Source organism: Papilio machaon, chromosome 16 (genome assembly GCF_912999745.1).
Source record: "Papilio machaon chromosome 16, ilPapMach1.1, whole genome shotgun sequence".
Lineage (NCBI taxonomy): Eukaryota > Metazoa > Arthropoda > Insecta > Lepidoptera > Papilionidae > Papilio > Papilio machaon.
Window position 1 is genome coordinate 6,720,572 of NC_060001.1, and position 14,801 is coordinate 6,735,372.

General features: G+C 33.7%; 1 protein-coding gene across 1 annotated transcript; it reads left to right on the top strand.

Moving 5' to 3' along the window:
* Window positions 1–9,412: 9,412 nt before the first annotated feature.
* On the top strand, window positions 9,413–13,713 carry LOC106716478 (probable glutamate receptor). The gene is made up of 11 exons (XM_014509996.2): window positions 9,413–9,572; window positions 9,940–10,088; window positions 10,230–10,389; window positions 10,519–10,852; window positions 11,404–11,576; window positions 11,815–12,041; window positions 12,312–12,411; window positions 12,549–12,727; window positions 12,821–12,928; window positions 13,018–13,184; window positions 13,512–13,713. The coding sequence occupies exons 1-11, from the start codon at window positions 9,413–9,415 to the stop codon at window positions 13,711–13,713; spliced, it is 1,959 nt and encodes a 652-aa protein (XP_014365482.2).
* Window positions 13,714–14,801: the final 1,088 nt, after the last annotated feature.

Below are 14,801 nucleotides of genomic sequence, written 5' to 3' on the forward strand. Positions count from 1 at the left end.
GTATCAGAAAACAGATGTTCCCACAAACAGTGAGTTATATAATAATTTTGCTGTTAAGTATACATGATATAAAGTAGCAGAATATATGTCTTCTTACTCATTTTTTTTGTATTTCTGTATTTGTTGTTGTATTTTATAATTTATGAAATATTACATTTAATTTTAAGATATTCCTCCCAAGTAGGGTTGGCGATAGGCAAGCGGCCGGCCGTAAAAACTTAAGCCAAAACTTTAAGATTTATAAAACCTTATATGCAGACCCCACGTGAGTAGGAAAAGGCCAGGGAGATGATGATGGTATAAAATAGCAGAATATAATAAGGATGCGTTATTATTATTCATTAAAAAGACTTGCACCTCATAGTTTATTGTCTTTACGAAATATTGTTTTTTCACTTTAATCAAGCATAATAAGAGGGTAATATACTTTTGTGCGAATATTTTAGTAGTGAAAACCTACGCTTAAATTCCATTAATTATTATTTGATATCTTAATTTGCATAATCTGTTGGCTTTTTCTACGATATTTTATAAGAATCTACATCTAAACATCTGTCATTAATTATTATTGTAAGTTTGTATTTATTTTGTTTGTTGTTAACAACGCGTAAATATAATGTTTGAACAAATGATGTTTTAGAAACGGATGTTTTGAAGGTTAATGCCATGGATTAGTGATAGAACTAAATCCAAATATAATCTTTGGCAAACCTCCAAATAAACTGACAATTAAAAAAAAATAACCGTAAGATGTTGAAAGTTTTTGATGTTATATATAACACACGGGGAAGTCTTTGACAAATTACGCGATGTGACATTTACCTATATTAATTACATTTTATATAATATTTTGTGCGTAATTACTTCGTCTAAACAACATACTTGTATAATTGACTTAGGCGCAGGCGCGTGTCTATAGAACCAGTATTCACCTGTTTTTGAAATATTCAAACTTTATGGTTGCTCGCAACTATCGTAGTATTCTACTATCGTGACATTTATATACTTGTACACTGGAATTCTACGGTTAGGAGTAAGCTCACGTCATCGCTAGAGTGTGACGTAAGCTTACATGACTTAAAAAAGTGTGCGTATTAGTATGCTCTGATCCCTTAAACTTAGCTTTGCCTAAATTGCTTTTTAAACTAAGTTTCTTTCCAAATTGCGAGCTCGCATAAAGTTTGAATATCACTATACCAATCGTTAAATCCCCGCCTTGCGTCCTTGTATCCTCAATAACTGTTTTCCATGTCAATAAATAACATTATCTCGTAACATGTAACGTAATGTATGTTCCTTAAGTATTAAAGATATTCTTTAAATTACTATATTATATTATTCAAACAAGCTATCGCCCGCGACAACATCCGCACGGAAAAATAAATTAATGGAGATACCTTCAAATAAACATACATCCATCCAAACATTGGCATTTATATTCGTAACATTAGTAAGATTACAATATATCAGGATTATGTTTGTTACAATAAAAATAAAAATTGATTATAATTTCTTTCTTGTTTTATTAACATTTATAAGCGTATTTTATAAATCTATTTTTTTCAATATGTGATTTTTTAGTGTATGAAAAGATTATCCATTAAAGGGCACGATGAAATTAAGTTGTTTAAGTGAAAAGCTAACGTGCGAGGAATTTTACGTAAACTGCATATGTCATTATAATTTTTAAACAGCTGCAAACAACAATAAATCTTACTAATATTATAAATGCGAAAGTTTAGATGATGTTTGTCTAATGGTATTTCTGGAAAGACTCAATGGATCTTAATTAAATTTGGCAAAGAATAGAACGTAGTCTGGAAGAACACATAGGCTACTTATTACGTTTTTTTTTAATTCCGCGCGGACAGCTAGTTACAAATAAACACTTTAATGTCTTATCTCGTCATCAAAGTCGAAGTAAAATTGTATCAGACAACTTAAAATATTTATTAGTAAATTCTATACATATAAAGCAGTATTTTAAACCTAAGTAAATGTCTTGCTCAACTTCTGAATTTAGAGCATGAATTAAAATCGATCAAGTCATATGCAATAAACTCAAATATCTAGTGCGAAATTATTTGCAATATAAATATATTTTTTACTCATATATCATATGTGTTTACGAAACTAGACCCGGTTGAATTACGAATTTGTTGCCAAAGATATATAAAATACAAATCTTAATATATATAAATCTCGTGTCACAATGTTTGTCCTCAATGGACTCCTAAACCACTTAACCGATTATAATAAAATTCGCACACCATGCGCAGTTCGATCCAACTTGAGAGACAAGATAGTTTAAATCTCAAATTATAGTCGCAATTTTAATTTATTGCCACAGGTGGGCACAGTTAATCGAAAAGTTAACTTCGTTAATCGTTAATTCGTTAATTAAAAAATTAACTTCGTTAATCGTTAAAGCGTTAAATTCTCGAAAATTTAACGCAAGTTAAAGTTAATCGTTAACAGTTAACCATACCAAAATTATACATACTACTTTCACACTTATTGTGGCGACACTTTTTTAAAATAGTAATTTGACTATACATTCCTTAACAAATTAGTATTGGAGACAAGTATGAATGCATTATAGTATACTTCATTACGAGTGTGGAAAGCCTGTCATTGCAGAGTTCCGACAAATGTCTACCCGAGCCAAGGCGCAGCCGAAGGTGAGGGTTGACAGTTGGAACAAGTTGTAATGACAGTTCCGCACGTGTACGTGTCTCACTAAATTGAGATGAAATAAAATTAAAACTAACCTAATTCATTGAATCAAATCATTAAATCTGATATTGTAACAAATTAGGAACTTCTTTCTAGAAATATTTGCATGAATCATAAAAACTTCAATGATTTTTTTTGTAAAAAACTTCGTGGTTGGTTTTTTCTTTTTAATAGACATTATTTTGACAGTTGGGAAAGAGAACGCACGAGTTTGGAAAAGCTAAAGAAAACGCACGAGTTAAAAATTGTTTTAATACAGTTGCTAAAGAAAGGGATTGGAGGGTATTGCAGGGACGAAGAGCATTCGGAATGTGGGCTATTACACACTCTTGTTTTATATACTCGTAATGAAATATACTATTTCGAACCTTCTTTTGATTTTGTCCTGTTGGTCACGTCTTTCCCGGACGCTCTGATGCATCACACTTGCACGCGAACTTCACATATATCAATTATCAAATCGTTCGTTCACCATTCGAGTCGCCGACAGTCGCCCAACATAGATGAACTTATGAGCGTGGCGTGGCACATTATTTAAACAAAATGACAGCACCTCTCCAAGTTTCTAATTTAACGATTAACGGACTTTTTTTAACGGAGGTTGAATTTAACGGAAGTTAACAAAAGCGTTAACACTTTTTGAAGTTAACTTAAAAGTTAATCCGTTAAGCAAAATGTTAACTTCGTTAATTAACGATTAACGGATTAACGAGTTAATGCCCAGCTCTGTTTATTGCTAATTATTTGTCTGTTATTATTTGACAGTCACAATTATCTGTTAACTCCAAATGATTCTAACAGATGTCGATACCTTTCGACTGGGTTGAGTAAGTAATCAATAGATGGCGCTGCTATGGTAAATCTACGAACGTGTCATATAAGCTTATTAAATGCGCGCGGACGGAGTCGCGGGCGACAGCTAGTAGCTTATATGAGTGTTAAGACGTGACTAATGCCTTAACATACAAGTGTAGTGAAAGGATTTCAAATTTAGAATTTCTAATTTCATCGTCGCGTCGTTAAAAGCTTTAAAGATTTTTCCAACTAATAAAATAAAGGCTACGGAGTTGAAAGACTGTCCTGGTTTTATTTACTTAGTGGCTTTATTTATTTATAACAATTGTTATATCTATCTATATATATAAAAGAAAGTCGTGCTAGTTACACTATTTATAACTCAAGAACGGCTAAATCGATTCGACTGAAAATTGGTGGGCAGGTAGCTTAAAACTAGGAAACGGACATAGGATAATTTTTACCCCGTTTTCTATTTTTTATTCCGCGCGGACGGAGTCGCGGGTAAAAGCTAGTACGTACTAATACTCAATGAAGTTATGTGCTCCAATACCTTATTTACCATACAATGAGCAGTAACATTGACACAAAAACATCGTGCTTTCCAGAGCTGTCTCCGGACGGAATTATTTATGAGATTCAGTGCTATTGCCTCCATGGTATCGGTGTTACATGCAAACACAACCCATGAATAAAATATAATAGTTTGCCAATTAAATTTACTAAAAAAAAAACACTTAAAAATGTTCAGAATAAAAATCTAAATACTATTTTCTATAAATTGTAGAAACTCGTTTTGAACTTTTTCTATTCGAAATAACGAGTATTATTTCACTATCATTTAATTATTAATCATAAGAGTAATATACATCACATCTTACGTTTATCGTAACGTCTTTTAACTTTTTTCCTCATATAACTGTGCTCAATTAAGTGTTTTCTAAGAATCGCGAAGAAAGAAGCGTCCTATTGGAGAGTTCCATCATATTACCAGGAATATGTAATTAAAATCACATGGGATCGTGATTCTAAAATTGCAGTTGAATGAGGTCATTGCCATTAAGACTGACAATATATATACATAATACATATTTAGACGTGCTTCGTGGTTTTTCACGCACACAAAGGATGTAAAGCGGTTCTTACTTGATTATTTAATTAAGAACAATCTTACTAATATTATAAATACGAATGTTTGGATGGATGGATGCATGTTTATTAGAAGATAACAGCTGCATGGATCACGCAGAAATTTGGCATAGATGTAGAACATAGTCTGGGAAACACATAGGTTATTAATTAAGTTTGTTTTTAATTCCTTGCGGAGGGAGTCGCGTGCGACAGATAGTAAACAATAAACAAAATTTTGTTACAACCAGTTCTACAATTTATTTATATAATAAATCTATTCGTTTTCTATTTTGTCGTTAAAATAAGATACGATGTGGAGAATCCGAACAATTTGCTTACCAGATATCTGGTTGGGTGAGACAGGTTTTAATTCGACCAGTTTTACAAAGTTGGATTTGCGAAGTCGGCCATTGCCAGAGGGACCGGACTTATGCAAGAAGACGAAATTCAATTCGGCTGTCGATTTACATAAAGAATAAAAAGTATGTTAGATCGAAAGAACATTACATAAGAAATTAAAAAAAAATATTAACAATGAAGTGAAGCTTGCATTCTCTGAACACCATTTATTCTCTTAACGCATACGAAATCACTTACGGTTTCGTTTATTTGTGTTTTGTTTTAGTGGACAATAATGTACTTTTTATAAAATCACTATTAGCTTAAAGAAAAGCACAGTTTATTTGAACGATTTTATGATTCATAAAGCTTATAGGGATCTATTATAAATAATAGTAACTTAGCTTTAAGTACGCAAGCAATAAATGATGTAATATTAACAGTTAAATTTAACTAAACAGTTAACCGCACGATGACTAACTTTATACTATTAAGTACAGACCAGAGACGTAGGTCTAGACAGATTTACTATTAATACATTCATTGTGGATTCCATATTACTCATTACTTTTAAAACAGGTAATAAATCTTACTAATGTTATAAATGCGAAAGTTTATTTGGATGGATGTTTGTTAGAAGATATCTCTGAAACGGCTCTTCGGATATTGATGAAATTTGGCATAGAACAGTCTGGAAGAACACATTACTTATTAGCTTTACTTCACCTTACGAAGATTAAACACAACTAACAATAAAACATGAAAACCTTTGTTTCATATTTTATTATTCATAGACGATGATCACTGTACATAGACACGGATATCACGACAAGCGTGCACCGTGCATCACTATACGTCTGACTAATTAAAAATACCAAACAAAACATTTATGAGTAAAGATGTAATCAGCTACAGAAGTTTTCATACAACTTCAAACTTTCATAGTTTTTACTAATATACTGTTCGTAAGTTTGAAGTTTTCTTTTCTTAACAAATGCTCTTAAAATCCTTCTCAATGTGTATTTCGGTATTCATTAAATCAAACACGAAGGTATATGAAGAATTATTTGAATTTGGAATATACTTTCAAGTGTTAAAATTAAAAAATACAGTCAAAAACTGTTGCATTTTAAAAAGGCGCAATAAATATCGCGTTAAAATTTTCATCAAGTAAAACAGCTTCAGAACATAAATAAAAGAATAACTTTATTATCTTACTAAGTGTCAACCGTGACTCCGTCCACAAGGAATTACAAAAAAAAAACGTAATAAGTAAGTAGCCTATGTGTTCTTCCAGACTATGTTCTACATATGTGCTAAATTTCATTAAGATCCATTGATCCGTTCTGGAGATACCGTCAAACATCCATCCATCTAAACATTCGCATCTATATATATAAAAGAAAGTCGTGTTAGTTACACTATTTATAACTCAAGAACGGCTGAATCGATTTGACTGAAAATTGGTGGGCAGGTAGCTTAGAACCAGGAAACGGACATAGGATAATTTTTACCCCGTTTTCAATTTTTTATTCCGCGCGAACGGAGTCGCGGGTAAAAGCTAGTTTATAATATTATGTGTATGTTGATAACTTTAGTAAAGTTAACTAAAGGTGTAAAAGACTATAAATTTTGCATAAGTGCACATAAACGCAGTCATTGAGTGCCAACTTCACAATCTTTCAATCCAAACGATAATAATCAAATTCATTGAAATGAGAATTCATTCACAGATTACAATTATGTGTAATTCATCGTAATTCTACGTATTTATATTAAGGAAATTGATAACAATACAAGCTTATCGCTCCGTCGGAATTTACCAAGTTCGGTTTCATTTTATTTCATCATCATCAGCTCACTATACGTCCTCATCGAGGGGCTCGGAGCCTACCCCAAGTTAGGGGTGACTAGGCCATAGTCAACTATGCTGGCCAATTGCGAGTTGGTTGACTTCACACATATCATTGAATTTCCTCTCAGATATGTGCAGCATCACGATGTTTTCCCTCACCGTAAGAACGTCGGATAAATTTACATATGTAAATCGAAAATCGAAAAACACATTGGTAGATGGCGGGATTCGAACCCAGGACCTGCAGATTGCAAGTCAAGTGCTTAAGCCCTGAGCCACCGACGCTCTCATTTCATTTTATTTATAGTCGTCATATTTCGTCAAATATTTTAAATGGATTTCAGCACTTACATTACAAATTGTCTTGTATGTTTATTTATAGGTATATAGTTCATTATTGCCATATTGAAACTGCTCCTTTCCTTACAGAGCGTGGACACAGAATGTACTTCTCTTCCACACCTATAAGCCGTCATTAACCGACTTCAAAAAGGAGGAGGTTCTCAATTCGTTTGTATGTTTTTTTTATCTGAATTCCCACCATTCTTACGCATCTTTAACACTATCTATCCCTCTTTACTAAGTTTAAGTTCTAAGTATTCCCCTACTTTTGTAGCCAAATAGTATAATTATGTAAATAATTTCGTCAATAAACATCTCCCTTAAACATGGTACAAAGAAATGATAAACAACATCCAGGTAATTCATATATCCATGACATACATTTAGCTAAAACCAGTCTTACTTAGAATCGATGAAATAAAAATTAAGCAAAAATCATTCTTATCCTATTGTAATACAAGCTATTTGTCATTTGTTTGGAGTTTAAAATTATTAAGGACAACTTCATCGAAACTTATGTTTCGAAGAATATAACTGATTCATGTAAACATAAAATAAGTTAAGAATTTATCCCTATTTTTGTGGGTCAAGGTTGTGTCAATTCTGTTGTTGGAACTCATCAGTGATCTGAATACGAAAGTGCCTTATATATTCCACAATAATATTTTTACCGTAAACACAAAGCTACCTAGAGTTTTGAACTAATTTACTTTATACATTTAAAGTGGGTGTTGGCCACAAAGGGGTGCCACAGATCTAGGAATAAAAGTCTTATATAACTCTGTTAACCCAAGGTAAATAGTAAAAAGAGAGCGCCATAGAAATCTCGCCCAGAAAGCGAGTAGAACAGCTACGAATTTTAGGTGGTCCATCAGTCGAAACCAACTATTATGTTGCTTAAGTCAAAGAGTAATCCTTACTATTGCGTAATAAATATGCAGAGAAATCAAACATCGAATATTATTAATCTACGTAAAAACAGTGATTTTTTAAGAAGCTATTGACAAAATTCTATAAAACCATCGACATAACGAAGGTTGAATAATGTATCGATAATTATAAGTTACCACGCATTAACAAAATTATTCAAGCAGAGTGATTCAGTAATGACAGACAAACGACACATAAACATTGTAATATTCTACTTAAGTACAATAAACATGTCCAACCGGCACTTAAAGGGAAAATAAGCTGTAATGTTCCGTTAGTACAGTCGCGAACAGTGACTTACTAGTATCTTTTTTTATTTTGATTACGTTATCAAATAGCAAAATATTATATCGCTTAAAGATTATATTAATAAAAAACATATTGCTAAAATTATGTTTTAATTTTCGTTGAATTTCGGTGAAACAACACGACCACACAGAAGACAGGCGTGAAGTGGGAGCAATTCCGTGTTTCGTCTGATTGAGTGTGGTGCCGGAGGCCTTTAGTCCACTTTCCCTTCCCACCCTTTTCTTATAAGGAAAGGATGGTAAAGTGGAGTGGATTTGACAGAGGAGGGGACGCATAGGAAGAGGATATATCGTCATTCTGTGCGTCCCCTCCTCTGTCGATTAAAGGTAGGCCACGCATCTGCAATTGCGGGCAGCGGTCGCTTCGCTGACTCAGGTGACCGCTTGCTCGTTTGCCACGTTATGATATAAAAAAAACCTTCCTGTCTAATTTTAGTCCTCTTCAACCTTCTCACCATTTTCTTATAGGGAAAGGATGGGAAGCGGAAGTTGACTTGGAAGTGAGTGCAATGGAAGAGGTTTTGTCTTTCTATGTCTCCATCGTCGATTAAAGTAGGCAGCACATCTGCATTCGCGGATGTATATGGGCGAGAGTCGGTTCGCTATTTCAGCGAAATTTGGTAGTCGATTGCTCACTTGCCACCTTATAAAAAATTCTGAATTTTATAGACTTAGTTAATTTAGATTCATATGTTTCTAACTTGATAATAAATAATAAAACAGTAACCAACGAATTTCTTTAATTTTAAATTAAATAGATAAAATAAGTATTGTCATACGCTTGTGTACACGACTGTACTACCTCATAAATATTATAAATATTTCATAATGTTATGAGCATAACTTTCATATAATATGAAAAACAAAAACTTCTGAGCTTTAAGTTTTCATTTTCTTTAAGCCGAGATTTACGTAAAAAAATCGTCATTTTAAAGTACGCTCAAGTACAAAATAGTTGTATTAATATTGAGACACAATGAACTTGCTTATAATCATTTTATTATTTAGTGTAGCTATTAATTCTATATTATCAAAAGCAAAAGACGTTGGACAAACCATAAATATGATGGTATCGTTTTTAACTCTAGATAATCGACCAACATCTCTCTTGATACCAAATTTGTGTTGGAGTCAGTGTAAGTATAACTATGAATTTCCACTATGGAAATATCTGTTCACGAAACTTAAAAACTGATTATAGGTTCTCCCACATTTCACGAGATAATACACCAGGTATATCTGGTGAACGAGAACCTGGTACGCTTACCCTAGATAGAGAGCGAGAACTTGTCACAAAAAAGAAGGAGGAAGGCTAATGGTGCTTTCCTCCACTCCCCCCATAGAATCTAAAAAATATAATTAGACATATAAACTACTTCAAAATACTAAGATCCTTACAATTCCTAATCCGCATAAATAGCTCGATAAGTTCTTGTCAGTTTTTCCGTTCCCTACCTATTTAGGATTACTTATGGAATACATTTAGGATTTTTTTAAGAACAGATGAACTAAAAATGTTGGCTAAAGCAGTATCAAAAGTTGGCATAAGTTGGGCCAATTCTCTGCAACCGAATAGAATGGAAAGCTTTCTGCAACATAATGTTATTGTAGCAGATTTATCGTGTAATGCAACATATCAATTCTTGAATACAGTAAGTACAACTTTTAAAATAAAGAATCATGGATTTTACTAAAATTATTTTTCAAATCAGGTTTAATTTCCATTATATTTTGTAGTTTCGGTATTTTGGGCTGCCATCATTTTGAATGGTGTTCATCATTTTACATTTTAGGCAAACAATCAAGGATATTTTAAGTCTCCATATCGATGGCTGTTACTAGGTACCACAGATGTAGACCCTTCCAATACCCTGCAAGATCTGAACATGCTTGTCGATAGCGATGTAGTGGTTGCTACTAACGTGGGTGAAGGAAACTTTCTTCTAACTGAAGGTATAACTGAACAATTGTTGTTAATTACATTAAAAATACTTAATTCAGTTCTTTATTTAGAAATCTCAGAAGTTCAACAGACCTCTTACCAATCGACTAGTTTATAATAATAACCATTGCTTATTACAGTCTATAAAATTTCGGAAAAATCTGAAATGATTTTAGCAACCAGAGCTATTTGGCGGCAAGCCAAAAATAATGGATACGATACTTCTAGTCATTTTCTTATCAAAGGAAGCAACCATAACGAAACGAATAGAAATTTATCGGAACTTATAAATAGAAATGACGGTAAAAAAGTCAACGCACTTGCAAAAATCTTAGATAATAACGGGGTTATGGAAGATTATAGGAACACTAAAGTGCTCTCAATTAGACGTCGTAATCTGAGAAAACATCCTCTTACAATGGCCAATGTCATTACAGATAGCAATGAAACAAGGCGCCATTTGGATGATAGATTGTTAGTATCTTGTATCTTACTAATATTTTAAATGCGAATGTTTTGATGAATAGATGGATGCATGTTTGAAGGTAACTCCGAAACGGCTCAACGGATTTTGATGAATGGCATAGATATAGACCATAGTCTGGAGAACACATAGGCTACTAATAAAGCATTTGTTTTATTTGGAGTTATTTAGACGGAGTCGCGGCGACAGCTAGTATAGTAATACATTTGTAATACGAGTATATTCTCTTTCATTCACAAATCAAATCTACTGCATTAAACCTTAGATTTTTCCTTAATAAAGTAGCCTACATGGTATTCTAGAGCGTAACTTATTGATGTGTTACATTCAGATTCGTTCAGACGGTTTGGAGTTACCTGGTGCATGCATTGTAACATTAACATATTATTTTATGTCTATCAGTCTATCATATAATTATTAAAGTATGTCAAGTTTGCAAAATACTCATTAATAATCGTATGAAACGACTTCTAATAGAATGCAAATTACACGAAGTAAACGGCGTGAGATAAATTCTACGACAATATTATTTTATTTTTAGACAACTGCATCAAGATTCAATAACAAAAATGTCGTATGCAATCGTAAAAATATGTTTCCAAATGTTGAATGCTACAGAGAACTTGATATTCACTCACACGTGGGGTTACAGAGACAAGAATGGTAACTGGCAGGGCATCATAGATCATTTGCTTAAGAAAGAAGCGGATTTGGGTAAATATAATTAACAATTTGTATTGACGAAGATATATACTCGTAAAACATAATATGGACTGCTGGAACTAAACGGGTCTTCATTATTTGTAATTGATGTTTTAATTCCGAGTATCATAATATTTTCTCTCTTCATTAATAACCGGCATCTACGGTTTATCTGGTGTTGATGCCCACGGACGTCAATAATCCCTTTTCATATAAAAATGCACTAATTTCGTTTTGTCTAACCTTGTAGGAACTTTAACGATCTTCACACAAGAGAGGATGGAAATCATCGACTACATAGCTATGGCGGGCTCTACTGCTGTCAGATTTGTCTTCCGCGAACCACCTCTGGCTCTCTTGTCTAATATCTTCACACTTCCGTTCACTGGAGCTGTCTGGATAGCTGTCTCCATCTGTATATTAGCATGCGCTTTATTTTTATACATCGCGTCTAAATGGGAAGCCAGTGTTGCTACGGTTTGTATTTACTGACCCTTTATTAAATGGATGCGGTATTTTGTGACGTGTTACATTTGAATCTTTCTTTACCTTGCGTACAACATTTTTTTCTAACATTGACAAACATATTTTACATTATGGTTTATGGTTTATTCTACAAGTCCATTCAATTACTGTATTTCTTGGATTAATTAGTGTTCATATACGTGTTGGTACTTTGATTGATTGATATTTCAATCATAAATAGACCACAATTTTTATAATCACCTGTAAAATTATGTCTTATAGCACCCGACGCAGCTTGGCGGCACGTGGGCGGACGTGTTCATATTGATCCTGGGCGCCGTGTTACAGCAAGGGTGCACGCTAGAACCAAGATATGCTGCTGGTTAGATTCAACCAAAATAATCACTCGTTGTTTACATGTACTTATCGCACTATGTAAAGTCGGGGCCTCCAGATTTTCGGCCTCCAGATCGATTCGTCATTTTAGAAAAAGCAGACTTATAAGTTATTCCCTTACAGGTAGGTGTGTGACCCTCCTCCTATTCCTAGCACTTACAATCCTATACTCCGCGTACTCCGCCAACATTGTGGTGCTGCTGCGAGCTCCCAGCTCCTCGGTAAGGACTCTACCGGACCTCCTCAACTCACCATTGAAGCTTGGCGCCAGTGATTTTGAATATAATAGATATTTCTTCAAGGTATTCAATATTTCGTTAATTTTCATATACTTAAGTATACGAGCATTAGGTTCTTGGACTGCGTCAAGTTGTCATTTTTCAAATAATTTGCAGAAATTAAATGAACCAATACGAAAAGCTATTTACAATAAGAAAATAGCTCCGAAAGGAAAGAAGCCTAACTTTTATAGTATGAAAGAAGGCGTCGAGAAAATAAGAAAAGTAAGTAGTCATTGTTTATATTTTAGAAAAGGAAAATAGTTGTTTTTGAGGAAAGAATCTACAATATTTATAATGTTTTGAAATGTAAGGGGCTGTTCGCATTCCACATGGAGCTGAATCCTGGATACAGACTGATACAAGAAACTTACCAAGAAGATGAGAAATGTGACCTCGTGGAGATTGACTACATTAACGAGATCGACCCATGGATACCGGGACAGAAGAGATCACCTTTTAAGGATTTGTTTAAAATAAAGTAAGTTAAGAAGAAAATCAAAACATGGTACTTAATTCTGTTTTATCCTCTACCTGACTTGGTGATTTAGTAGTTTCAAAGACTGATCTTGTTAAAGAGCGAGGCAGTCCAGAGAGAGATTGTCTTTTCCTTTGCTTTTCATCGTTCCTATTCAATGTTGCTGTACCTAATTGAGTAATTGCATCCTCGCCAGTGGAAATAGGTACTATATCACAAGAACACACACCGCTCGGTCACGCCGGTACTATTAGAGGTGTTTGCGGAAGTGGAACAGAGGTCTTTCTTAGCATAGCAGAGGTATTTCTAATCGATGTTCTATATCCACAGTTTCATAAAGATCAGGGAGACGGGCATCCAGGCGAACAATCAGCATCGCCTGCAGGTGTCTCGACCGCGGTGTTCAGGCACGCTCTCGGCGTTCAGCAGTGTCGGTTTGACCGACATGAAACCGGCGGTACTCGCCGCAGTTTACGGCCTGGTACTCGCGCTTGCGGTGTTACTCATTGAAATCGCACATAAACAATTGTAAGTTAACTATCATAAGATTCAAATTTTATGTCTGCTCGCGATTAGTTTCGAGCGCATGTGCACAGATGGGTCCACTGTACAAAAGCAAGCTTCGTTGGGTACACTGTACCCTGTACACAAACATCAAATCATTTTACGACACGCCGATACCTTCAGAGTCGTATAAGAAATTCCGAACCATCATAAAATTAGGTTCATTTAGACCACAAATCTCCCTCCACAACTGGTAATTTACGTCTTTCAACCGAAGATTTTCCTCCTCTTACTCATTAGATAAGAAGTTGGTATATAAAGTTATTTTTCTTTTGTTTTCAGTGTAATTCGAAGGGCTCTGTGGATTCAACAAAATCAAATCGCTCCCTATCACTTTGTGATGTAAAATTATTGCACGTTGAATACAATTTAAAAGCAAATTTTATTAGGTACATATTTTGTATGTAAAATAGTGAAATAATATATGTTATAAAATTTAACACTAAGAATACTTACGACGTAAAATATATGGAAATCTTTGGCTATAAAATGTCTTTTACTTATCTTACTTCTTACTAATATTATAAATGCCAATGTTTAGATGGATGGAAAAAAATGTATGTTACGGAAGAACGGAGCATCCTGCTACAAGTATTCTATACTTAAAAGGATGCTCCAACACTATTACTCCAAACTATTATTATTATTATTATGGTTGGATGGATGGATGTTTGTTTGAAGGTATCTCCGGAACGGGTCAAAGATCTTGATGAATTTTGAAACAGATGTAAAACATAATCTGGAAAAACACATTGGCCATTTATTTAGTTTTTTTTAATTCTGCGCGAACGGAATCGCTGGCGACAGCTAGTTCTATATAATTACAAGTTCATGTGTTTAATTTAACTGTAAACATTGAAGCTCAGTCATTACATGTTTATCTAGCATTTAAATCGGAACATGTAATTAATATTGTCCTATAATTACTACTCTACGTATTTGATTAGAAATCGTAAGCTTCGTGTACTTATTTATTCAACATCCTGTATAATAGTTCTGTGAGCCAGTTTATAGTTCATTAATCTGATAACATTAGACTAATACAGTCTTTAACGA